The sequence below is a fragment of the Podarcis cretensis genome (genome assembly GCF_951804945.1).
Source record: "Podarcis cretensis genome assembly, chromosome: 2".
Taxonomy (NCBI): Eukaryota; Metazoa; Chordata; class Lepidosauria; order Squamata; family Lacertidae; genus Podarcis; species Podarcis cretensis.
The window spans coordinates 24,674,656-24,698,984 of NC_137171.1; the positions used below are offsets into that span (position 1 = coordinate 24,674,656).

General features: G+C 44.6%; 1 protein-coding gene across 1 annotated transcript in view; it reads right to left on the reverse strand.

Annotated features, from left to right (window-relative positions):
- The window catches only part of FAM20A (FAM20A golgi associated secretory pathway pseudokinase), a 45,691-nt gene that overhangs the window by 17,278 nt on the left and 4,084 nt on the right, over positions 1-24,329 (reverse strand). Inside the window, exons 2-4 of the mRNA XM_079965511.1 lie at positions 5,253-5,434; positions 3,344-3,394; positions 1,679-1,757 (exon numbers count right to left, since the gene is read on the reverse strand). Coding sequence (XP_079821637.1) covers positions 1,679-1,757; positions 3,344-3,394; positions 5,253-5,434 — 312 coding nt within the window. The remainder of the gene's footprint in view (positions 1-1,678; positions 1,758-3,343; positions 3,395-5,252; positions 5,435-24,329) is intronic.

A 24,329-nucleotide genomic window follows, 5' to 3' on the forward strand; every position in this document is an offset into this window, starting at 1 on the left:
AGGAAGATAGGGGTCACTAAGAGAAAGGAGATTCCTTCGGCATAACTGTTGACATCCTCCTGAGTGCAAGGAGAGTATTTATGGTACAACTAGAGAAGCAGGACAAATGACTGTCAGAACAGACGACTGTGAAATCATCTCTGTGTTAACGTGTGCTTAGAGTTCTAAAATACAGAAAAATTGTACCTATTACCCCCTTTTTTAAAGGTGAGGCAAATCTGCACAAGAGGGCTGCAAAAATAATAAGGCCTCCTTCAACCTTAGCTTAACTTTAATTGTGTTCAATTAATGTTAGTGTGCTGTTGGTGTTTTTTGTTTTAATTTTCTAACTAGTAATCTCTGCTGACTGATTCATCAGGAGCACCTCTATGATAGAATTGACAATTAATATATATATATATATATATATATATATATATATATATATATATAACACCAGAATATTATTTGCCAAGCAAGTGCTTACAAAACCTGTGGGTGGGTAGCAGGTGCCATCTTAGAAGTCATTTTGTACTCTCTCACACGAAGGGAATGCTTCTTCTAAGATGGCTCCTGCTGTGACATAAAGCTGCATCATCTAAAAATGAGAAGCATTTTTTTCAGGGGGAAAATCCAATTGATTTTTTTAAAAAATAAAACAAAATAAAAACCTCATACAAGTAATCAGTTAAGATTTAGTTGCTCAGGTGGCAGCTCTCGTTTTTATTTCAATTAAGTAAACATACCTCATTCTCACACTTCCTGTGTGCTTTTCCTCCCTCTTTCTCTCTTTGTTGAGTAAGGCCTTCCAGATGTTATTGGACTCCAACTCCCATCAGCCTCCCCCCAAGGATGGCCAATGGCCAGTGAGGAGGGGAGCTGTGGTCCAGGAACATCTTCCTCACCCTTGTTGTGGAAGAACTGATTCCAGTTACCAACTCGTGCCAGAATGGAAAGGGAAAGCTAATGTCCTGTTCCCTCGAAGCAAGAATGCTCCAATACACTTCACGCCTTTCTTTCTTTTTGCATTTAATTCCCTGCCCACAACCTTATTCCTTAACTTTGTGCCTTATTAAGAATGGTTGACATCTACTGGTGAAGGTCCTCTGACAGAAGACAGTCTGTTAGCAGAACGAGGAGGGAGGCAGGCAATTTTAGCACTCCCCCTTGCAGCACTTTGTACTGCCCCACCAATCTGTTCTAGATTGAAGCATATTTAAAGGGGGTGTAGGGTACTGCTGGGGGCAGTGGAGAAAATCGGTGAAAGTGGCAGTGTGGTGTAGTGGTTAAGAGCAGTGGACTCGTAATCTGGTGAACCAGGTTCGATTCCCTGCTACTCCACATGCAGCTGCTGGGTGACCTTGGGCTAGTCACATTTCTCTGAAGTCTCTCAGCCCCACTCACCTCACAGAGTGTTTGTTGTGGGGGAGGAAGGGAAAAGGAGATTGTGAGCCACTTTGAGACTCCTCAGGGTAGTGATAAAGCAGGATATCAAATCCAAACTCTTCTTCAAACTCTTCTCCCGTCCCACTACGGGGTTCCCTTCTGTAAACAGTCACCACTGAATACCACCCAGGATTTACCATTGCACTTTCCCCTCTGTTCATGGTGGTGTCATCATGATGAAAATGCACACCATACAAAACAAGATAAATAACAGCAATGGCTAGGCAAATGTTTTCAGGTGAACTCAGCTTACCTCATGGGTTTGAACATGGCTTTGCCAAAGTCCTGGAACCGTAGAACAAGTTTCAGGTGCACACCGCTAGGCTTGACAACTGGAAAGTGAAACCGAGATGCTCAGCTCATTGTTCAAACGGACTTTTGAGAAAACGGAAACTCTTTAGTGTTAACCTGGCAAGTTATTCAGGTGGGATTCAACTAAGTTGTTGCCTGGAATGAGCTCCACTCATGCAATGGGGCTTTTCTCCCCTCACTCCTCGCCCCACACCCCCTAAATCTGCCCTAAAACATGCTGAGGGTACATGCAGAGGTAGGGTGTACTGAATTCTTCAACTTTCAAATTCCAAAAATCAGAGTTGTTCAAAAGTTGTTACGTGGACTTGGGAATTCAAATTATATTTTGGTTAAATTAATATAATTTAGCTTTGCTTGGTAAGCAAAATGTGTGTAAAATTGCATAGAAATCCTTAAAAAATGCTTGCCAAATACTTTTAGTGTTTGTTAGACACACACACTTAACAACAACAACAACAACAACATTATTATTATTATTATGATTATGATCTTTTAGCATTTTAAGAAGGTAAAATTAAAATCCTTTGGTTTTCCAAATGCAGTTTATATGTTTCTTCATCGAATGTAGACTTATGAAGCTAAAAGCAGATTTGAATTCCTCAAATGAATTTCCTAAAATGACACCCCTAATGTGGGGGGCACAGAGAGGAGGGGGAAAAGTCCCTTTGCACGAGCAGACCTTGTTCTGCAATGCCTAACCCACTTAGTGCTGTGTTGAATTCAGGAGAACAGCAGTCTGTATAACAGGGGGATTTGCTACATATCCAAGACTGAGGTTCCAACTAGTTCCTAGTTAACTAGGAGGGGACTACCCCCCCCCCAAGGTTGGGAAATGAGTTTCTTCTTACAGGCTATGCCTGCTTCTTAAAGAGACAAGCCACATACACTATAGGTATGAGTGGGGGTGAGAGGGACTGAAACCAGCGGCTCATTTTGCTCTGTGTTTCTGTTCCAACCCGTTATTAGCATCTAGACTTCGCCTACTACTCCACTAGGAAATGAGGGATGCCTTGCCAGAGCAGGCTGCTGTTCTATGAATATGAAAATTTCAATTTAGGGGCATAACTTTGATTGAAGTGTTCTGGGTCAAAGGCTCTCCATCCAATTTAAGTGGCTCGTTTCCATGTACGCCAAGCTGATTAAAAGAATTCTGGATTCCTGACCCAGCTCGGTTTTTGTAATATTCACAACGTAATTAAGATATATTTGCATATAGAGGTGGTTGCCTACAGAGCGTAAGAAAATGCAAAACAAAACCTATGATATCTATGGAATAAGGGAAGGAAGGAAGGAAGGAAGCAGCAGCAGCAACAGCAGATCAAAGTTAATTTTAGGGTGGCACAAAACACAAACTAATAATCAATGTAATGGCTTTGTTAATGGCCATGTTAATAGAGAACGCTGTTATTAAAATTTCTCCAATTTTCCTCTCCTCATCCTCATTGGAAATTTTAAAAACAAAGTTGGATGACCAGCTGTCAGGGAATCTTTAGATGAAATTCCTGCATTGTAGAGGGTTGGACTAAATGACCCTTTGGGTCCCAACTCTAAGATTCTATGGTTTTATTATTCCTGTGATTCGTAGAAACTGAGGCACTTGACTTACTTTGTGTGCAGTCACAGGCACCCAGCAATGCTTTCTCGTCCTGGCTGTAATCTGGAATGAAAACGAAAAGCCATGAGCTTCAGGCTCACCCAATAGGAATGCTTTTTTTAGGAGATGCGGTGTGTGATAGAACTCATGTAATTGTCCTAGCAGGGGGTATTAAGGTCTTCTAACACTCTGCACGATGATGATTTTTTGGGGGGAGGGGGAGCATATTTTGGGTCTCCTTTAGTCATGACAAGAGCACTACAGTGGTACCTCGGGTTACAGACGCTTCAGGTTACAGATGCTTCAGATTACAGACTCCGTTAACTCAGAAATAGTACCTCAGGTTAAGAACTTTTCTTCAGGATGAGAACAGAAATTGTGTGGCGGCGGCACAGAGGCAGCAGGAGGCCCCATTAGCTAAAGTGGTACCTCAGGTTAAGAACAGTTTCAGGTTAAGAACGGACCTTAAGAACGAATTAAGTTCTTAATCTGAGGTACCACTGTATGGGAAATTTTGGCATGGAGAGGGTGGGGAGTTTTCAGTGGTGGGGAGAGGGTAAAATCCACAGCCAGGTTTAGAGGCCCACTCTTGGATGCATTCAAGGCTAAAACACCAGAGCAGCCCACTATGTCATGTGGCGGAAACTGCTTTTGTAATCAAGAGAGCTTTCGAAAGCAGCCCTTCATATGTGTTTTCTTCTAATGACCTTTGCCTCTATTTTATAGCAAAATGATATTATTAGCTACCAAAAAAATGGAGACCGAAACAATAATAATGGGAGGAAACCAGTAATCTAAGTGCTTCCCTTTCATGGGGACAGTAATGCACATTGTGATAATTAAAGGAAGCTTTTCCAAGGGCAATTAACAAACTACCCCTTTGTTGTCTCTCTATACTTGTGCTCATCGGAAAGCAATAAAATGGACTGAATGTGCAAACGGGAAGTGTTTAATTAAAGACAAAGGGAGCCCCTTAAAGCCCAGGATTTCCCTATCCACATTAGTGGGTAGCTGGCTGCAGTAGCATTTCATTAAGAAAAAAGTAACCCGGCCACTAATCAGGCATGCATTCACCCAAGCTTGCTCTGCGCTTGTAGTTCATGATCTGGTGGAGGTGGCAGTTCAGAAAGGAAGCTTTACCTTTTATTGGGTTTTTTTAAACATATCATTTTCAACAATCATTTAACGTAACTTCTTTTCTTATACAATATTTTAGACTTCCGTCAACAACTTCTGAAGATTTTCCGTTCTCTATCGCTTGTTCTGCATTTCTTAATTTCTCTATTACTTTTAAATGTCCTTAACTAATAATTCTCATCATAGTCTTTCTTGCAATGTTTCAAATAATCCTCCTTACAGAACTTCTTGCAATCCTACTAGCGTAATCTGTTTATTACAGTTTCTTTCAAATAGTTCAAATATTTACTCCAGTCTTCCAAGAATCTCTGATCCCGCAGGTTTCAAATCCTTCCTATTAATTTATCTAATTCTGCATAGTCCATTAATTTCATTTGCCATTCTTCTTTTGTCGATAATTCTTCTTGCTTCTATTTTTGTGCCAATAATAGTCTTGCTGCCACCACTGCATATAAAAACCACTTACAATCCTGTCTATTAATATTATTCCCTACAATGCCAAGTAAAAATGCTTCTGGTTTTTAAATAAACGTATATTTCAACATCTTTTTCATCTCATTATATATCATTTCCCAGAAGTCTTTCACTTTTTTACATTCCCACCACATATGATAGAAAGTTCCTTCCTTTTCTTTACATTTCCAACATTTATTACTTGTTTTATACATTCTAGCAAATTTTATAGGGGTAATATACAGTACCACCTATACATCATTTTCATCACACTTTCTTTCAAAGCATTACATGCTGTAAATTTTAATCCTTCTCAGAAAGGAAGCTTTACCAGCGCTGATGGTTCCAAAGTTTTGCGTGTCCCGGAGGAGCTGGTCAATCGGAGGGCTAGACCGTGGGTACAAGGCATAGCGGTTGATTCCCAGGTGGAATTGGAGCCAGCTTGCCTCTTGCCTGAGCTGCGTTATTGAGTCCGAGGTGAGGTTGCGCTCCTCTCTGTAAATCTTGTGTCTCCTGATGCACACATGGAAAAGAAGGTGCACACAAAATCAGCCCCTCAGATAAATCACATTCCCACATTCAGGGTTGTATACAATGAAGCCCATAGCCTCCGGTATTTCTCTGATGAAAGCAAGGACGTCCTATTTAATTACAGTGGTACCTCGGGTTACAGACGCTTCAGGTTACAGACTCCGCTAACCCAGAAATAGTACCTCGGGTTAAGAACTTTGCTTCAGGATGAGAACGGAAATCGTGCCGTGGCGGCACGGCGGCAGCAGAAGGCCCCATTAGCTAAAGTGGTACCTCAGGTTAAGAACAGTTTCAAGTTAAGAACGGACCTCCAGAACGAATTAAGTTCTTAACCTGAGGTACCACTGTACAGTGGTACCTCGGTTTTCGAAAGTAATCCATTCTGGAAGACCATTTCAGTTCCAAAATGACTGAAAACCGAAAACTTGGTATGGAAGCCTCAAAGAGGAAAACTCAGTACGGAAGCTGCGTGGTATGTTTGACTTCTGAGGAAAGTTTGAAAACCGAAGCATTTACTTCTGGGTTTACGGCTTTCGAAAACCAAAATGTTCGAAAACGGAGATGTTCAGAAACCAAGGTGTTGTTGTTGTTGTTGCTGTTATTACCCCACCCATCTGACTGGGTTGCCCCAGCCACTCTGGGAGGCTTACACCATATATGAAAACATAATAAAACATTCCCTATATAGGCCTGCCTACTTATAAAGGTTGTATAGTTACTTATCTCCTTGGCTTGGGGGTTGCATAACTCCATACCCTCCAGCATTTCTCCAATGAAAACAGGGACGTCCTAAGGAAAAGTGGAAAATTCTGGGATCAAATCAGAAACCGGGATGGCTTCTGTAAATCTGGGAATGTCCCTGGAATATAGGGACACTTGGAGGGTCTGGAAGCCATTGCAGGAACAGAACAACTTCCACCCATGTGATGGTACATTCCTCTCCCTCACTGCACTCTCAAGTCTTATCTGGGGTTTTCCACACTGCTCTGGAGCAGATTTGGGGCAGAGGAGGCAGTTAGGAAGAAGAGAGGGAGGGGAAGTTCTGTTCCACTTGCTTAATGACTGAGTGATTCAAACTTCCATCGGTACAGCGGCCATCATTTGGAAAGCAAGGTGTTGACAAAACTGTTCAAATGAAGGCTGTTGGTGGGGGAGCAGGATTGTGCTGGGTGGTGGGATCTCAGCCTATGTCTTGGGTCTGTAGCAAGCTGGAATAGTTAAAAAACTGCACTGGCCATAGACTGGGCTGCTGCTGCTGCTGCTATTCAGAAGAACCCTCATTGGCTGCCTGGCCCAAGATAGGGTTTTCTACATTTGGGATGCAATTTTAATTGTGATTGATAATTGCTGGCACCATTAACAGCTCCCAGAAGCTTGCACCACCATGGTGAAGGAGATCAAGATCAACAGAGCGAAACTGTACTAATCTCCAAAATATCCCACATTTGCTGTCCCTGCCTGCCTCTCTCTTTGGCCCTTGTAGAAAAATGAACATTCCATATGCTTGCTAGCATTTTTCTTTTGCCAGACCATAAAACCAACAGGATGAGGAAATCTGACATTTGCTAGATATACAAATGCTGGGCGAAATTCCACGAGGAAAATCCGGAAACTACTTTGTGTGGCAAAGCAGATGCTCTCAAGTCTCTCAAGATCAGAGGCTGTCTTCAACCTCTTCATAAGTTATGCTGCAAGGAGACATTGTGGTTTCAAAGACCACTGAGAAATCATGGGCCACTGGGGTTTTTCCAAACCATAATGACTTGTCAACCTCTTACAGATATATATATCTAGTAACTTCATACTCATGTCCATCTGTGTTAGTACACACACCATTTTTTTAAAAAAATAAGAACACCGTGTTAATTGTGTTCTCTTCAGATGTGGTGTGAGGAATGCCTGCTTCAATAATAAATTATAGAATAGCATAAAACTATTGTTATGTCTCCATTCGGATGCGAGTGGCACTGAGGGTTAAACCACAGAGCCTGGGGCTTGCCGAACAGAAGGTCGGCGGTTTGAATCCCTGTGATGGGGTGAGCTCCCGTTGCTCGGTCCCAGCTCCTGCCAACCTAGCAGTTCAAGAGCATGTCAGTGCAAGTAGATAAATAGGTACTGCTCTGGCGGGAAGGTAAACGGTGTTTCCATGCGCTGCTCTGGTTTGCCAGAAGCGGTTAGTCATGCTGGCCACATGACCCGGAAGCTGTATGCTGGTTCCCTCGGCCAATAAAGCGAGATGAGCGCTGCAACCCCAGAGTCGTCCGCGACTGGACCTAATGGTCAGGTGTCCCTTTACCTATGTCTCTATTATTTCAGAGCTACAGGTTATTGAGGTGTTAGAGGCACTCTCTCTACAATGAAAACAATCAGAGAGGTGGCCCGTGCTTTAGTGCAGAGATAGGGAACCTGGGGCACTCAAATGGGACGTACAACTTCCATCTGTTCTGGCCGTTGCAGTCCAGCAACATCTTGAGAGCCCCAGGTTCTCCATCCTAGTTAATTCATCCCTACTCATATGACTGCATCAATAGGAGTATAGCATCTAGATCAAGGGAAGTAATAGTGCCACTGTATTCTGCTCTGGTCAGACCTCACCTGGAGTACTGTGTCCAGTTCTGGGCACCACAGTTCAAGAAGGACACTGACAAACTGGAACGTGTCCAGAGGAGGGCAACCAAAATGGTCAAAGGCCTGGAAACGATGCCTTATGAGGAACGGCTAAGGGAGCTGGGCATGTTTAGCCTGGAGAAGAGGAGGTTAAGGGGTGATATGATAGCCATGTTCAAATATATAAAAGGATGTCACATAGAGGAGGGAGAAAGGTTGTTTTCTGCTGCTCCAGAGAAGCGGACACGGAGCAATGGTTCCAAACTACAAGAAAAAAGATTCCACCTAAACATTAGGAAGAACTTCCTGACAGTAAGAGCTGTTCGACAGTGGAATTTGCTGCCAAGGAGTGTGGTGGAGTCTCCTTCTTTGGAGGTCCTTAAGCAGAGGCTTGACAACCATATGTCAGGAGTGCTCTGATGGTGTTTCCTGCTTGGCAGGGGGTTGGACTCGATGGCCCTTGTGGTCTCTTCCAACTCTATGATTCTATGATTCTATGACTCTGATTAGCGGTCCCCACTCTTTCTATTGGTAGGGATGCTGAATTTGGTTTAAAAAAAAATAAAAATTCAGTTTTCTACATTTCCACAATTTTACACTCATTTTAACATTTCAAAACTTGACTTCCTTCCCCCTCTTTCTGCGGTTCTTTAAATTTATTTTTAATATTTTCTGCATATCCAGATTAACTTAATTTGCTCATTTATTCATCCACTTTAAATATGTGCTCGTATAAAACTGCAGGTCATTGCAAATGTTCTTATCTTTTTACAGTTTGTTTGTAAATATTTCATAAACCATTTCCATTCTTTTATTTTTTTAAAAATTGTTATCTTGATTTCATATTTTTCTGGTAAGTTTTGCCATTTCTGCATATTCCATAAGTATTTGTATCTATTCTTCTTTTGCTGGGACTTATTCTTCTTTCCATTTTTGGGCAAGTAACATTCTCGCTGCTGTAGTCACATACATGAATAAATTTCTATACGGTTTGGGTGGTTCTGTCCCTGTAATTCCCAAAAGCAAAGCTTCTGGTTTTAGGGATGCTGAGTTTGTACATACCTGAGCTCAGTTTGTACAAGTCTCTCCGTTTGCACAGGAAACAGGGCTCCATTGTCAAAATGAGAAGGATGGTCTCTTTGCTGGGAAAGCAAAAGGGCCGGGGGCTAAAACTGAAATTCTAGCCTCTAATATGTGTGTGAGCTGGTTGTGGGGTCACTAAGAAGCGAGAGAAAGACACTTTGCACACAGTCAAAAGGACTCGGGTATATTATTATTTTGAAATTTTCAGGATTCATTCCAAGAATGGGGAGTAGATTCTGGGCCAAGCTCTGTTGTGCTCTAGCTCAAATTAAGCTGCGCAGTACTGACAATGGGGAAGAGACATGTGCCACCTTTCTCTCACTCTTCATTATTGGAGATCTAAGTCCTTTTCCCGACAATAGCTATTGATACTTTGATGTCTGTTGTTCTAAGCAACAGACATCAAAGTTCTAAGCACGGCACATTGTTAGCAATCCAACAGAGACGCATGGTTTATTTTTACATTGTGGATTTGGCGTGATTATTCTTTAGCTGTCAGAGCCTCGGAAGCGTAATGGCCATACATTGTCAAAGCGCTAACGCAGGGCCTTGTTTGCCAAACAGGCAGTTACGGTATCGACAAACTAAAACAGCCTAAATTACATGGTCCCTTTTCGTTTGCTTTAACCACCAGACCAACGGTACAATTTTTCACGTCAATCTCATTTACAGTCTTCTGAGCCTTGCCAGGCAAAATTAGTAAGGCACGGTGATCAGCCATCCACTTGAAAACAGAAAACTAGTCTGGGTTCCAATGGACAGCTTTCAATGAACTTATATATATCATTACCTGAAATTCTCCCAACCAAGCAAGATTACTATTATTATTATTATTATTATTATTATTATTATTATTATTACCCCGCCCATCTGGCTGGGTTTCCCCAGTCACTATGGGCGGCTTCCAACAAAGATTAAAAATACATTAAAATGTCACACATTAAAAGCTTCCCTGAAGATGTCTTCTAAATGTCAGGTAGTTGTTTATCTCTTTGACATCTGATGGGAGGGCATTCCACAGGGCGGGCGCCACTACCGAGAAGGCCCTCTGCCTCGTTCCCTGTAGCTTTGCTTCTCGCAATGAGGGAACTGCCAGAAGGCCCTCAGCACTGGACCTCAGCAACCTGGGGTTGTGGTGCTCATCTCGCTCTATAGGGCGAGGGAGCCGGCGTTTGTCCGCAGACAGCTTCCGGGTCATGTGGCCAGCATGACTAAGCCACTTCTGGAAAACCAGAGCAGCGCAGGGAAACGCCGTTTACCTTCCCACCAGAGCGGTACCTATTTATCTACTTGCACTTTGTTTTCAAACTGCTAGGTTGGCAGGAGCAGGGACCGAGCAACGGGAGCTCACCCCGTCACAGGGATTCGAACCACCAACTTTCTGATCGATAAGCCCTAGGCTCTTTGGTTTAACCCACAGCGCCACCCGCATCCCACATAACAATTATTATTTATTCATTAACACCCCTGCCCACCCTACCCCCATTTTGCCACTGCTATTAACTTCTTCAGCAGATTTTCACATCCTGCAATCAGTGCCAAACTCCCTAACTGAAGTGCCATGCTGAACGGATGTGATGAATGACGCTGAGCACATCACAAATGCCAGCCACAGGGCTTGCAATGAGGGCTGCCCGATGTGGTTCAGGCACTGTTATCTGCACAGGCTGAATGATGGTTTGTCTCAGACAACGGGGACCCTGGCTTATCAGTCCGATGCTGCGTTCTAAAGAGAGCTCTCCCACTTCATCTGAGAGAGGGATCCACTCTCTTGGTACACTTCTGTACAATGTATCCAAAATGCTCTTAACAAAATATTATGTTCTTGATCTCAGCATCCTCTATAGAAAATAGTCCGATCCCTCTGCCCCAATAAGTGGACGTTTCCACTGATTGAATAACAGGGTTGTCTGGGAAGCGAAAACCCAATTAGTGTGAATAATGGAACAGTCTGTAGGAGCACAGCTCAAAATTCCACTGAACTTTTCCTGCTAATAAATGGAGGTGGATGGAAGTCTTGTACCACTGACTGTAGCATGAGCTTCCACAGCCAAGGGACAGATCAATCCATTAATTTGGGCTTCTCTCAGTTTCTCATTTTGTCATAACTGAAGTTAAGTTTGCCACATTTCCACATCACTTAAAAAAAAAGAGGCCTCAAAAAATTCGCCAGCATTTCAGTGTGCATTTCTCCTAACATTTTACCCAAAAAAGGAAAGTCACTAATTTGTGCATTTTCACAAACATATTCCCTCTTATACTGTATATGCATTTTTATTTTGATTATTACCTTTTTAAAAAAACACCAATATCTGCATTTTTATATGCATTTTCCTCTAATGCATGCATTTATTTTTTGTTAGAGAACACCATAACAAAATTTGGAGAAGTGTGAATTGTTTTTGATGTGCACAAATCAGGTAGGAACAAAACCAAATTCCTGACCATTCCCTGCAAGAAGTTACTTTATCAGCAGGGATTCAAATGTGCTTTAAAGACATATAGTGTGTACACAGCCCTAGTCACAGTTCAATGCAATGCAAGTTTTATTTAAGAGTAAACATGCATCAAATCGGCACTGTCCATTTTAAGAGCTTATGCACATGATCTTGCAAAGAGTGTCCTGATCTGTTTATTCCTCCGTGAGGTATTTCCACAGCCTCTTCACCTGTGACAATTGCACTACATCTAGTCACTGGAGGTTGCAGTTGTGGGAAGGACAGTGGGGGGAAAAAACCCTTGCTGCAGAGGCTACAGTCTTCAGGGAAGAGAGCAGCCAGCAAAGTGCCCTTATGAATTCATCTTTTAAAAATCCTTCCCTCTTCTCCAAATCAGGTCCTCCCTTAAAAGGGCACGTATTGTGGTGAGACCTGGAAAACTGACACCCCTGTGTTGTGGGTGGGTACGATTGGTCAGCCACAACACCCGATTGGTGGGTCCCTCAAAGCTGGGTGCAATCTGGCCAATAGGACGCAGTCCAAACGGTTTGAGGGACCTATTTATTCCCATGCACGTGACCCAGAGCTTCCTCTTTCAGCATGTGCATTCGGAACACCTGCCCACCTCTCCCTACTTTTAGGGTTTGTGCTTGACCTTGCTATGCCGTCGTGTGTCGTTGGGACAGGGGCACTGCAGAAATTTTCCCCACTTGGCTGATTGGCTGTTGCCATTTGGGTTTCACCTGCCACGTAGCAAATCGTCACAACTTGTAAGGTTCCGGTAGGCTCTGGTTCAGGTGATAGGGATGGGAGAACGCTCTCACCATCCCTATGTAAAGGGTATTCCGTTAAAGGAATCCAGGGACTCAGTGGTTTGGTCAACCCCTGAGTTCAGGGGGGACATTTGGGTGGCGGAGATAGCCTGTTCCCAGCTTTCCGCTTATCCAGGTGTTCACCCTTGGCTGACCTATGCTGGAACCCTGGGTCAGCGCTACTTGCATGGTAGGGAGCTAGTCAAACCAGAGCCTATGCAACCATTCACTTTCTGTAATCAGTAAAGTTGTGGCCTAAATTCTGCCAAAAACCAAACCAAAATTTTGAGTCAAGTGTGAATTTATTTAAGGGGAAGGTTTAAAGGTCTGAACACGCAAAGGGCAAGAGGTGCACTCTAGTAGCTGAGTGGCAGAAACAAACCACTCATTTCTTTCCCAAAAGCGCTTCTCTCAGCACTGTGATTAAGCTTTGTCAATTTCACTTCTGAGATCAAAAGCCAGACCGTGAAACTGACAAGACTTCTTCATGGCATGAAGCAAAATTAGGAAAGTACATTTAAGGTCAGCTGCAGAAATGATCTTCGGCCATTTTCAGTTGTGAAGCTTACATCGGCTTTGTTTCAAGTCATCTTCTGACATGAATATACGAACTCACACTGTCCAGGATGTGCTTTTGATTGCTTTGCCGGGCAAATCGTTCAGAACAGATCTCAGCCTCACAAATTGGTGCAGGTCTGGCAGGCCAGCGTGAGAAGGATGCAATAGCTGTGTGCCCTTTGATCCCAGACTTGCATTCGCTTTGCAAGGCTGAGATCGAAGGGCACATGGCCGTTGTGTCTTTCTCATGCCACCCTGCCAGCACGGAGCTGCTCTGTGAGGTAGGGTTGCCATATTTCAAACAATGAAAATCTGGACAGAAAAGCTGTTGAGCTTTTTTTCCCTTCCCACAATCACAAAAAATGCTGTTTTTGAGCTATTTTTACGCAAAATTGGCCCAAACAGCACTGCTGGCATGGGCTTCCATACACCTGGATTTTCCCAGACATTTTCCTGATTTCTGTCCAGACACTGCTGCCAACTGCAGTATTCTGAATATGTCCAGGAAAACCCAGATGTATGGCAACCCTATTGTGAGGCTGGGATGATCCGAGGGCCCAGACAAACTCCTGCCTGCATGGACGGGCAAGCAGCGCAGTGCGGCTCCGCTTGGCTCCAGTGGTGGTGGTGGTCGCTCCGGTGGCATTGGCGGCGAGGGCTGGGCTCCGTTAACCCTCCGCACCCTGTCCCCCCAGAGCCTGCCTGATCCCGGGCACCTGCAAACCACGCTACGCCACTGCATTGGCATTCAGCAACTTGTCCCCAACACTCACCAATAACCAAGGAGCCACTACACTGGAGAGCCATCTACAATCTCCTCTGACCCACTGGTGAGGCCTGGTATCACAGGAACATGAGAAGAACCTGCTGGATCAGGCCAATGGCCCACCTAGTCCAGCTTCCTGTTCCCTGCCTTATCCCTGTCCAAGTACTGCATTTTTCACTCTATAAGATGCACAAGAACATAAGATGCACCTAGTTTTTGAAGGAGGAAAACAAGAAAAAAAATATTGTGAATCCCAGAAGCCAGAACATCAAGAGGGATCTGGCTTCTGGGATAGCCGCGCGAAGCCTCTTCAGGGCAGCGGGATGAAGGCTCCCCCTGCCCTCAAGAGGCTTCGCACGGTGAACCTAGAAGCCAAACAGCAAGAGGGATTGCTGCACAGCAATGCCTCTTGCAGTCCTGGCTTATGGGATAGCCGCGCGCAGCCTCTCCCAGGCAGCGAGATGAAGGCTCCCCCAAGAGCCACGCTCCCTTTAAAGAGCGTGCGGAGCCTCTCCTCCCTCCTCGGGGAAAAACCCCCAAGAGCCGCACACACACTCCATGGGGCTCTTTAAAGGGAGCGCTGAGCAGAGCCTCCCGCCTGCATTAGCTCCATAAGACCCACACACATTTCCCCTTACTTTTTAGGAGGAGAAAAGTGCGTCTTATAGAGCGAAAAATACAGTAAGTTGCAGCGAGACTGATGTCAAGAGAGGGTGCCTCTTTGCTACCAAACTGGCCGCTACTGCATCTAACTCACTGTTGCTTGCACTGAACCGGCAGCAGCTCTGCAGAATTCTTTCCCCATTCTTCCTGGGGATTTCAGGCATCGAACCTGGAACCATCAGCATGCGAAGCAGATATTCTCACACTGAGCTATGGCGCTTTCATTAGGCAACACCCCAAGTTCTGGCTCATCCTTTGACTTTCTACCTGTCTCGTGGATTTACAGGACCTAGCGTGCCATCTTAGTCGCCCTACTGAATCATTAAGCGAAGAGGATTTAACACACAAAGAATTCTCCGTTCGGAAAAATGTCCTTGCTCCCCTCTGTTTCATTTGCATTTGGGCACTAAGGGAGAGACAAATTTAGTGTTAGCACAGTCTGAGAAGATGCTCAGAATGGTCCCTGTGTTTATGAGGCCATATATTGCGTTCCAAAGTGGCTGGAGAATAATCAATACCCTCTCCCCAAAAGAATGAGAGGAAACGCTAAGTCACGCAAGGGCAAACGGCTTGCCCAGACAGCACAGGAACGATTCAGGCAGTAAATAAGCAAAGTAACGAAATAAAAAGCGAGTCGAAAAGTGACCGATAAGCCGGAACAGAGAGGAAAAGAGATGGAGAATGGCCACACAAAAAACCCCACAAGGTTCTGTTTCCCAGGATGGATGGAATGAGAGACACTGTGGGTGGAATTCAATGCTTCCCATCGTTTTGCCTGCACAAGGATTCTGACTTGTCAGACAGAATGATTCCCCTAGCTCAGTTCCTCCACCTTCCTGCACACTGTTTTAGGGGTCCTTCCAACTCCACAGAGTCCATTTCGGGGGACACGCAGGAGGAGGAAAGCCCCACTGTGAAATCAAAAGCCCTTGCACAGGGCTTGAGCTGACAGAACTTGCTAGGCAAATCTTACTCCAAGGGTGATATTCAACTAAGTTTTACTTAGCCATGTTAATTGATTTCAGTGGGTCTGCTTTGAGGCTTGTGCCCTGGGGAGGTCACTTCGGTGCTGCTAATACAGTAGTTTGACTTTACCCCTGGAGGCACACTCCATTGTCTCTTGAGACAGATAGATGTTGTGGAGATCACACAGGGTCCCCGGACATTTAACGGTCTATTGATCCCTGTGCCACCACTGTGCTCGCTTTCCCCTGGCACCAACCCGTTACTCTCGGGTAAAACACTGAGTCCAGACAGTTGTTAAAAGTGAACCAAATAAACAAGTTTATTTTATAAACATTAACAAGTTTATGGTTTCTCAGATAATATTCCTGTCAGTATCTTAACTTTAGTTTCTTTACCGGCCTATACCTTCCTAATACCTTCTGACTGATTATCTCAACTGTTTGACTGACTCCTCTTAACAGAGTCTCTCACTCTCCCACATCATACTAGCCCAACCCACAGGCTTATCCTCTCTGTCTCTTCTAACTCCAGACTGTCTTCTCAACAACTCTAACTCTAACTCCTAACTCCTCCCCTTGGGTTCCCATTGGTTAGTCATTTTACAATTAGTCAACCCTTTTCTTATGAACCCAGTATGATGTCACACACCTAGGAGGGCAAATGCCACATATGTCAACAACAAAGTTTCATTGCACATCTAAGAACTAGCTTTGTTAAAAGTGTTCTCTCTCTCTCTCTCTCTCTCTTTCTCTCTCTCTCTGTCTGTCTCTTGGCTGTAGGATGCTATTACATGTGATTCCATTCCACTGAAGGGACCCTCCGTGCAACTTGTTTTAGCAACTTCTGCTTCCGTTTTGGAATTTCCACGTGTGCCCCAGATGTTGCCCAATTTCCAAAACTGTAAACTCTGATTGCCAAGCAGTGCATTTTGAAGAACCGGAACAGCAAAACATTACTGTCAGAGAACTACTGTCTGGAACTCAGACAACTCTAGCATCACCTAACTCATGAGCATCTCTTGTAGTATCGCTGGTGTCTGCCACAGTTCACCACACAATGGCTGAGCCTGGAGCTTCTACTTTTGGGGAGGAGACACAAGCCTTGGGTTCCTATGTGCCCCAATTACCACTGCACAGACCAGATCAGGTGTTCACCTAAAGCCTAGTGTATACATCAATTGTGGGAGCGCATGCTACGAAAGTAATCCACCTGCCTTTCCAAAAAATGTGTGGATGCAGTCTCCTATACATGTGTAGGAGTTGGATTGTGCAATAGTCAGAGGTACACACAAGCTAGATATTAATTCCTGCACCTCTCACTGTGTATATTGACTCCTGAACACACCTGAAGCCTTGAGAGCTGGCTCACTGACTTCGCTGTTTGTTATGCTGCTGTCAATTTGGTTTTGGTCTTCTCTTTATGCTAGTGGTTACCCTGTGAAGATATGACTTTGCCTAGTAGCAACCTCCACGAGCTCAGTGCATAATGCATGGGCTTGGTAACAGCAGAGGAGGAAATGTGGAGTGATGGGAACATACAGTCATATGTGGTGGAATTGTCCATTAGATAATGAATTTTGGAGACAGATTGGTATAGAAATATCGGAAATTGTGGGTAGGAAGGTGGAAATTTCTAAATTAATGGTTCTTATTAGCCTGAGTAGGGACGCAGGTGGCGCTGTGGGTTAAAGCCTCAGCGCCTAGGGCTTGCCGATCGAAAGGTTGGCGGTTCGAATCCCTGCGGCGGGGTGCGCTCCCGCTGCTCGGTCCCAGCGCCTGCCAACCTAGCAGTTCGAAAGCACCTCCGGGTGCAAGTAGATAAATAGGGACCGCTTACCAGCGGGAAGGTAAACGGCGTTTCCGTGTGCGGCTCTGGCTCGCCAGAGCAGCAATGTCACGCTGGCCACGTGACCCGGAAGTGTCTCCGGACAGCGCTGGCCCCTGGCCTCTTAAGTGAGATGGGCGCACAACCCCAGAGTCTGTCAAGACTGGCCCGTACGGGCAGGGGTACCTTTACCTTTACCTATTAGCCTGAGTAGCACCGAGTTAAAAACAAAAGATGAATGTAAATGGGTAAAACTGATGGGAACTGCAGCCAGACAGGTTATAAAAAATGCAGAAGAGCTAGGGGTGAACCAATGGAGGAAATAATTGAATAATATTATAATTTTAGAATATCTAACTGGGAAGATACACAGAATGAAAGAGTTTAAGGTCAGTGAGAAAGAGGAGGATTGGTTTGAGAAGATTTTGAATTATTTGGGTAGGTTTGAACAATTTGGGGCAATTAAAACGTTAAAAGTTAAATCTGGTGGAGGGAGGAGTGTTAATGTATATAGAATTGTCCATGGTTGATTTGAATATGTTATTATTGATTATGTATACTCAGTGTATCAGCCGCCTGGGGGGTTTCACTGTTTGGGTTTTGGTTGTTGGTAAAAAATAAAGAAAAATATTTTTTTTAAAAAAAAAAAAAATCAAGGCCCTTTGGGAAGAACAAAGGCCTATTCGCCTCCGGGAAGAGGCCAAAACTCAGTGGCAGAGCTCACACTTTGCATCGAGAAGGTCCAGGGGTTCAGTCCCTGTCATCTTAGCAGAAGCAGATGAAGCAGGAGGAAAGGGAAGAAGGGATTGGAAAGATTTTTGTCAGAGCCCCTAGTTAGCAGATATTGGGTTAAAAACAAATAGTCTGACTCGCTACAAAGCAGCCGATTAAGAAACACAGGGAAGGATTCAATGAATGAGTCCCGTCAGCTGTGCAAGAGCTTCCAGTTGTTCAGCAGGGCTTCTCCCTATGCACCTCCCATCCAATGACTCTTGGGGTGCCTGGGCAGCACAGGAAGGGAGGAGAGAGGGGGGTCGCTCCATCTGCAATGCTTGTGCTGATGGAAAGCTCACCATTGTACATATCACATTTGTACAAAAAATATGCATTTAAAACCCAAGAACACCACGATTCACAGATGTTCCAGGCCACATACTACCTGAACGTGCCACTTGATCTCATCTGATCTCGGAAGCTAAGCAGGGTCAGGTCTGGTTAGTACTTGGAAGGGAGGCTGCCTGGAAATACTGGGGTGCCGTAGCCTTTTGCCTCATTTGGTTGGAGCACGGTGCTGATAACACCAAGGTGGCAGGTTCGATACCCATATGGGACAACTGCATATTCCTGCATTGCAGGGGTTGGACTAGATGATCCTCAGAGTCCCTTCCAGCTCTACAGTTCTATGATTCTATATACAATTTACACACAGCTCTCTATTAATTCTGACCCTTGCACATTCAGAGACCTGTTAGCCTGACCTACTAGCCTCTGCAGCTATCATTGGTACGGCCATTTAATAGCATAACATCTTGGCTTACATTAGTTCTTCTGCAAATTCTAAATCAATATCCATTTGCAGGCACTCCAGCATAACCTCACGCTGCTTAAACACTTGCTACTTAGCCGGCCTCGAATATTTCACTGGCTCTTACTGTGATTAAGTGCAGCATATTGTCCGTGCTTTCAGCACCTTGCCCGATGAACCATGTGCAAACTCCAAAATGACATGAAAATGAAAACACTTCTGCTGGTATAGGCTATTAGTTTCATTTATTTTAGGGCAATTTGATCATTTGACATTTGCTTCCGCATCATCAAGGAAAAGCCGCTCTGCATTTTAGGACAAAATATTGAATTTGCAGTATTTGGAATTATCGGATTGCCAAGGGAGAAGAAGGGCAAGGCTTCTCTCTCTTTAATAATGGTCCAGCGGGGAGAATTTTAGCCAGCACAATTTCTCTCAGCCTCACCTGACAAGCTGCATCAGCCAAAAATCCCTCCAAGACATGACAGGGCTGCTGCTGTATCAAAGGCTCCTTTCCCCAACTATGCTTCTGCTCCACGCAGACTGAAAAGATACCAAAGCCTTGCAAATCAAAGACAATGGTACCGTAAGTACTGGAGATAGTTTGAACCTCAGAACATTTGTACCATTACAAAAGTTGGGTGCCACTCCTACTCTCTGCTGAGCAATAGCAAGATCCCAGGGAATTCCAGACACTCACCCAGGGTTGAGACACAGTGGAGACCACCATAGTACTATATTAAGAAATACGGTTTATTCGCCCATTTTGCACCTTCATGGTGGGAGTCCAGAGCTTACAGCACAGTCATTTCAATAGGGGCTTGTCCCCCACAGCAATGCAGCCATGGAGTCCAAGGCATCTCCCGTAGCCTGCCTTCAGCCATCCTGCCCAACATGGACCCCACTCTTTTTTCTTCCTTCTTCTTCCCAGAACGCCCTGCCAAAACCTCTCTTTTCCTGTCACCCCACACCCAGTTACCCTGACAACCTCCCAAACTCCCAGTCTTAGGCAAGGGGGGAACGACAGTTCTCTTGCATTGCCAATGGCTTTCAATGGCCCTGAATTGTTTCTTAATGGTCCTAGCTTTGCCAGGAATTCCTCTGCAGCTTGAATACATCTCCCAAATAATCAAAACCCACCATTTATTAATTACTAGAGTTTAGGGGGACCCCCCCACAAATCTACAACAGTATGTTAGATATGGAGCCAATTCCACACCCACCTACGGGACGGGCTCTCCTGGTATGCCCCATGGAGGACCTTAAGGTCCATAAACTGGCTCCGGCCTGGTGGAACACTCTGTCTCATGAGACCAGGGCCCTGCAGGATCTGATTTCTTTCCGCAGGGCCTGTAAGACAGAGTTGTTCCACCTGGCCTTTGGCTTAGAATCAATTTGATTCCCTCCCCCTCTTTCTTTTTCCTTTCTCCTCCTGTGAAGAGGCTGCATCCTAATGTTTTAATGTTGTATTTTAATCTTGTTTTTTAAATTGTATTTTAATCAACTTGTTTTTATTATTGGTTGTTAGCCACCCTGAGCCCAGTCTTGGCTGGGGAGGGCGGGGTATAAATAAAAATTATTATTATTATTATTATACTTTGCATTTTGGAATTCTTGAAATTTCCCTTATTCCTTTATTTAGTTCAGGGATAGGGAACCTTTAGTCTGCCAGGTACTGCTGGGCGCATCCTCCCTGACCATCGGCCAGAGAACTGGAGTCCAACAATATCCGTAGGGGCGGAAACCTCTGTGCATTTAACTGTTATGTGACAGGCAGAAATTCTATAGACAGATGCCTATGTAACTGCACGGAAGTCTGCACCTAAGTGAACATCTGCCTGTCACACAGATATTAAAGGCACAAAGCGTCTGTTGAGGAAGAGCGAGGAGGAAGGTGGCAATCCTAAAACAGCCTGCGTTTAATGTGTCTCTGAAGTCAGGCCAACCATTGCCGAAGGAGGATGTTTGGCTTTTGACCGCATACGAGCTAAGTATAAAACAGACACTCTCTAGAAATGAACACATTTCAACACCTGGTGAAGAAATCAGGATTCTAGAAATCATCCCGGGTCCAATTCAGACCTAAGCAGCCAAGAGGCTTCCATTAGCCTAAAAACACAGCACTGTTTTGTGAGTGTTTTCCCTGGCACGAAAAACCGTCTTCCAGTGTACCAGCTTTTATATTATGGACGGCTGTCCATGAGTTTAGAGGCTTAAGGCTGCTGCCCCCTTTTTTCTTCGTTGCAAAACAGTGTGAGCTCCTCCATGCTCCAGTTAACACTGGTTCGCTCGGAAAGAACAAGATGTCAGTAACTTTCTGACACGGGGACAAGCAATCCATCAACGGCGAGCAATTCCTGCTCACCGCCAGCCAGAGGAGTTTCCACGACACCAACCTAATTGGCTAATTGTGTGTGTGTTTGGGGGGGGGGTAGTTCTTTGGGACATTCTTTCCTCCTGCATTCATTTCTTTCCCATGCTCTCCCTTCAGTTTTGCCTCACCTCTCCCAGCTTGCAACCTCCCCTTTGCTTCTCCCGCAAAACCTCTCAGAGCTGCTCCAGGCTTCAGCTAGCCCAAACCCTTGCCAATGGGACCCCCCTCATGGCGTTTGCCCTCCTAGGTTTGTGACATCATGCAGGGTTCAGAAGGAAAGGGTTAACTAATTGTAAAATGACTAACCAAAGGGAATAGAAGGGGAGGAGTTAGTGTTAGAGTTAGGGTGGTTCAGAAGTCAGTCTGGAGCAGTGGCGTAGCGTAGGGGGTGCAGGGGGGGCCGGCCGCACCGGGCGCAACATCTGGGGGTTAGGGTTAGGGGGCGCAAATCCACGGGTTGGGGGTGCAAATTACTTGCCTTGCCCCGGGTGCTGACAACCCACGCTACGCCACTGGTCTGGAGTTAGAGAAGAGACAGAGAGGATGTCTGTGGGTTGGGCTAGTCTGATGTGAGAGAGTGAAAGAATCTGTTAAGAGGAGTCAGTCAAACAGCTGAGATAATCAGTCAGAACTAAAGTTAAGAACCTGACAGGAATATTATCTGAGAAACCATAAACTTGTTAATGCTTATAAAATAAACTTGTTTATTTGGTTCACTTTTAACAACTGTCTGGACTCAGTGTTTTACCCGAGAGTAACGGGTTGGTGGCAGCGGGGAAGCGAGCACAGTGGTGGCACGGGGATCAATAGACCATCAAGTGTCCGGGGACCCTGTGTGTTCGCCACACCCCTGTTCCTTTGTGAAGCCATAGCTTTCGAAAACCTGCCCAGAGGCATTTGTAAAAAAGGTAAAGGTAAAGGTACCCCTGACCGTTAGGTCAGTCGCAGACGACTCTGGAGTTGTGGTGCTCATCTTGCTCTATAGGCCAAGGGAGCCGGCGTTTTGTCCACAGACAGCTTCCGGGTCATGTGGCCAGCATGACTAAGCCGCTTCTGGTGAACCAGAGCAGTGCACGGAAACGCCGTTTACCTTCCCACCGGAGCGGTACCTATTTATCTACTTGCGCTTTGATGTGCTTTCAAACTGCTAGGTGGGCAGGAGCAGGGACCGAACAACGGACAGCTCACCCCGTCGCGGGGATTCGAACCGCCGACCTTCTGATTGGCAAGCTCTAGGTTCTGTGGTTTAGACCACAGCGCCACATTTGTATTTGCAATTGTAGCAGGAGTCTTTTAAGGCTTTTCTTTCTTGCTGGTGGCATCAAGAAAGTAGGCAAAGGGGAGCCAGTGTACTTCACAAGGTCTCCATAGAGCAGGGTAGGGAATTTTAGGCTCAGGGGTTGAATGCCAACCGAGAGGGGTATGTGGATGGGTGCAGAAAGTAGCTTGCCGCACAAAGCTAAAGTTATGATGATGATTAAATCAATTAAATAATCTTAAATAAATTTTCAAGTCAACAACTAGCTAAATTAATCACTGTTGATTTATTAATTACCTGCCCCTGCCTTTTTTTAAGGAATTCTAGGTGCCGAAACCCCAAGGGAGCAGAAAAGACTATTTATGTATGTGACCACAGCTGCGTGGATGTTACTGGCCCAGAGATGGAAAGAAGATAAAGTCCCTACCAGAGAAGAATGGCAGATTAAGTTGATGGATTATGCCGAAATGCTTACAATGGCCAGAAGAATCAGAAATCAGGAAGACCAAAATTTTAATAATGAGTGGGGAACAATTGTAATTTATCTAAAAAACCATTGCAAACAGCTAAAATGGTTCGTAGGATTGGAATAAGGCTTGTAGCTTCAAGGTGAATTTTGAACATAATGGAGATGTAAAAGGTTTGGATTATGTAAAAGATGTAAAAAGTTAGGATAGACTGATTTCACAAAGTTAAGTTAAGTTAAGCTAAGCAGATATATAAGATTGAATGTTTAATTATTAAGATACAAAATTACAATCTCAATAATAAAGTTACAAAATAATAACAAGGAAGTCACGTACAGGTGGAGGGAAGACACAGGGCAAGAAATAAGAAATGGGTAAATGTTGGTACATAATGAAATGTGAAAATGTGAATTTACGAACGTAATGTATATGTATCAATATGTAAAGACTTCATATATGTATTGCAACATTAATAATAAATAAATTAAGGGGGGGAGGAAGGTTTGGATTATCATAAAAGATGCAGGAGGAAATGATTAACAAGCGGACCCACAAAGGGGAGGAGATTATTTGGAATCTTGTTTTTATGTTGTATGTTAGATACGTGATTGTAAAACTTTAATTTGAAAAATAAATATATTAGAATAATAATAAAATATTTATAAATATAAATAAAATAATAATAAAACATATTAATTACTTGGCCCTTCACCCTAAGATGTTAAACAGTACAGGGGACAAGATGCAGGACATCCCAAGACAACTCCCATGGTGCTAAGCGGCAGCCACCCATAACTACTTTCCAGAAATGGCCCCAGAAGTAGGAGCAGATTCACGGTCAGAGAGTGCCTTCAATTCCCCACCTGCCTGAGACTCCCCAGAAGGATACCATGGGCAACAGTACCAAAAGCCACTGAGAGACCAAGGAGAACAAATGAAGTCATACTTTCTCCCACCCCCAACATCAACCTCCCAACAAATGCCATCAACCAGACTGGGTAAGGCAGTTTCAGTGCATAGGTGCCAATTTTGTGGGGCCCTGATTTCTTCAGCTCCCCCCTAAAATATTTAGGGGATCCACCCACCCCCAATATTTTCTGCAAGTTGGTTTCTCCCTCTTTCCCTCCCTAAGCAGCTCTTTCTCCCCCAGCTGGGCACTGTCCTCTTTCCCCAGCTTGCCTCCTGGCTTTCAATGCCATTTCCAGTGGGGCAGGTGGCTGGCCTGCCTGCTGGTAGGAGAAACGTCTTGCACACAGGTGGCAAGAAGCATTCCTGATGGCATCCCAGCACGGAAGTGACTGAGCACAGAGGACAGCAAGTGCTTGAGAATTCTCAGGACAGTAGTACAAACAGAGAAGAACAGGTGCATGCATGCATTGAGAATAGTGTTGCTAACTGGCTGGGGCAATATTGAATTATTTTTTACTCAGGGAAGACCCACTAAGTGACTAAGTCAGGTTCATTCATTGCAATGGGTCTACTCTGAGTAAAACCTACTTGAACTGGTCAGGACACAAGGGAGAAACGTGCTGAGAG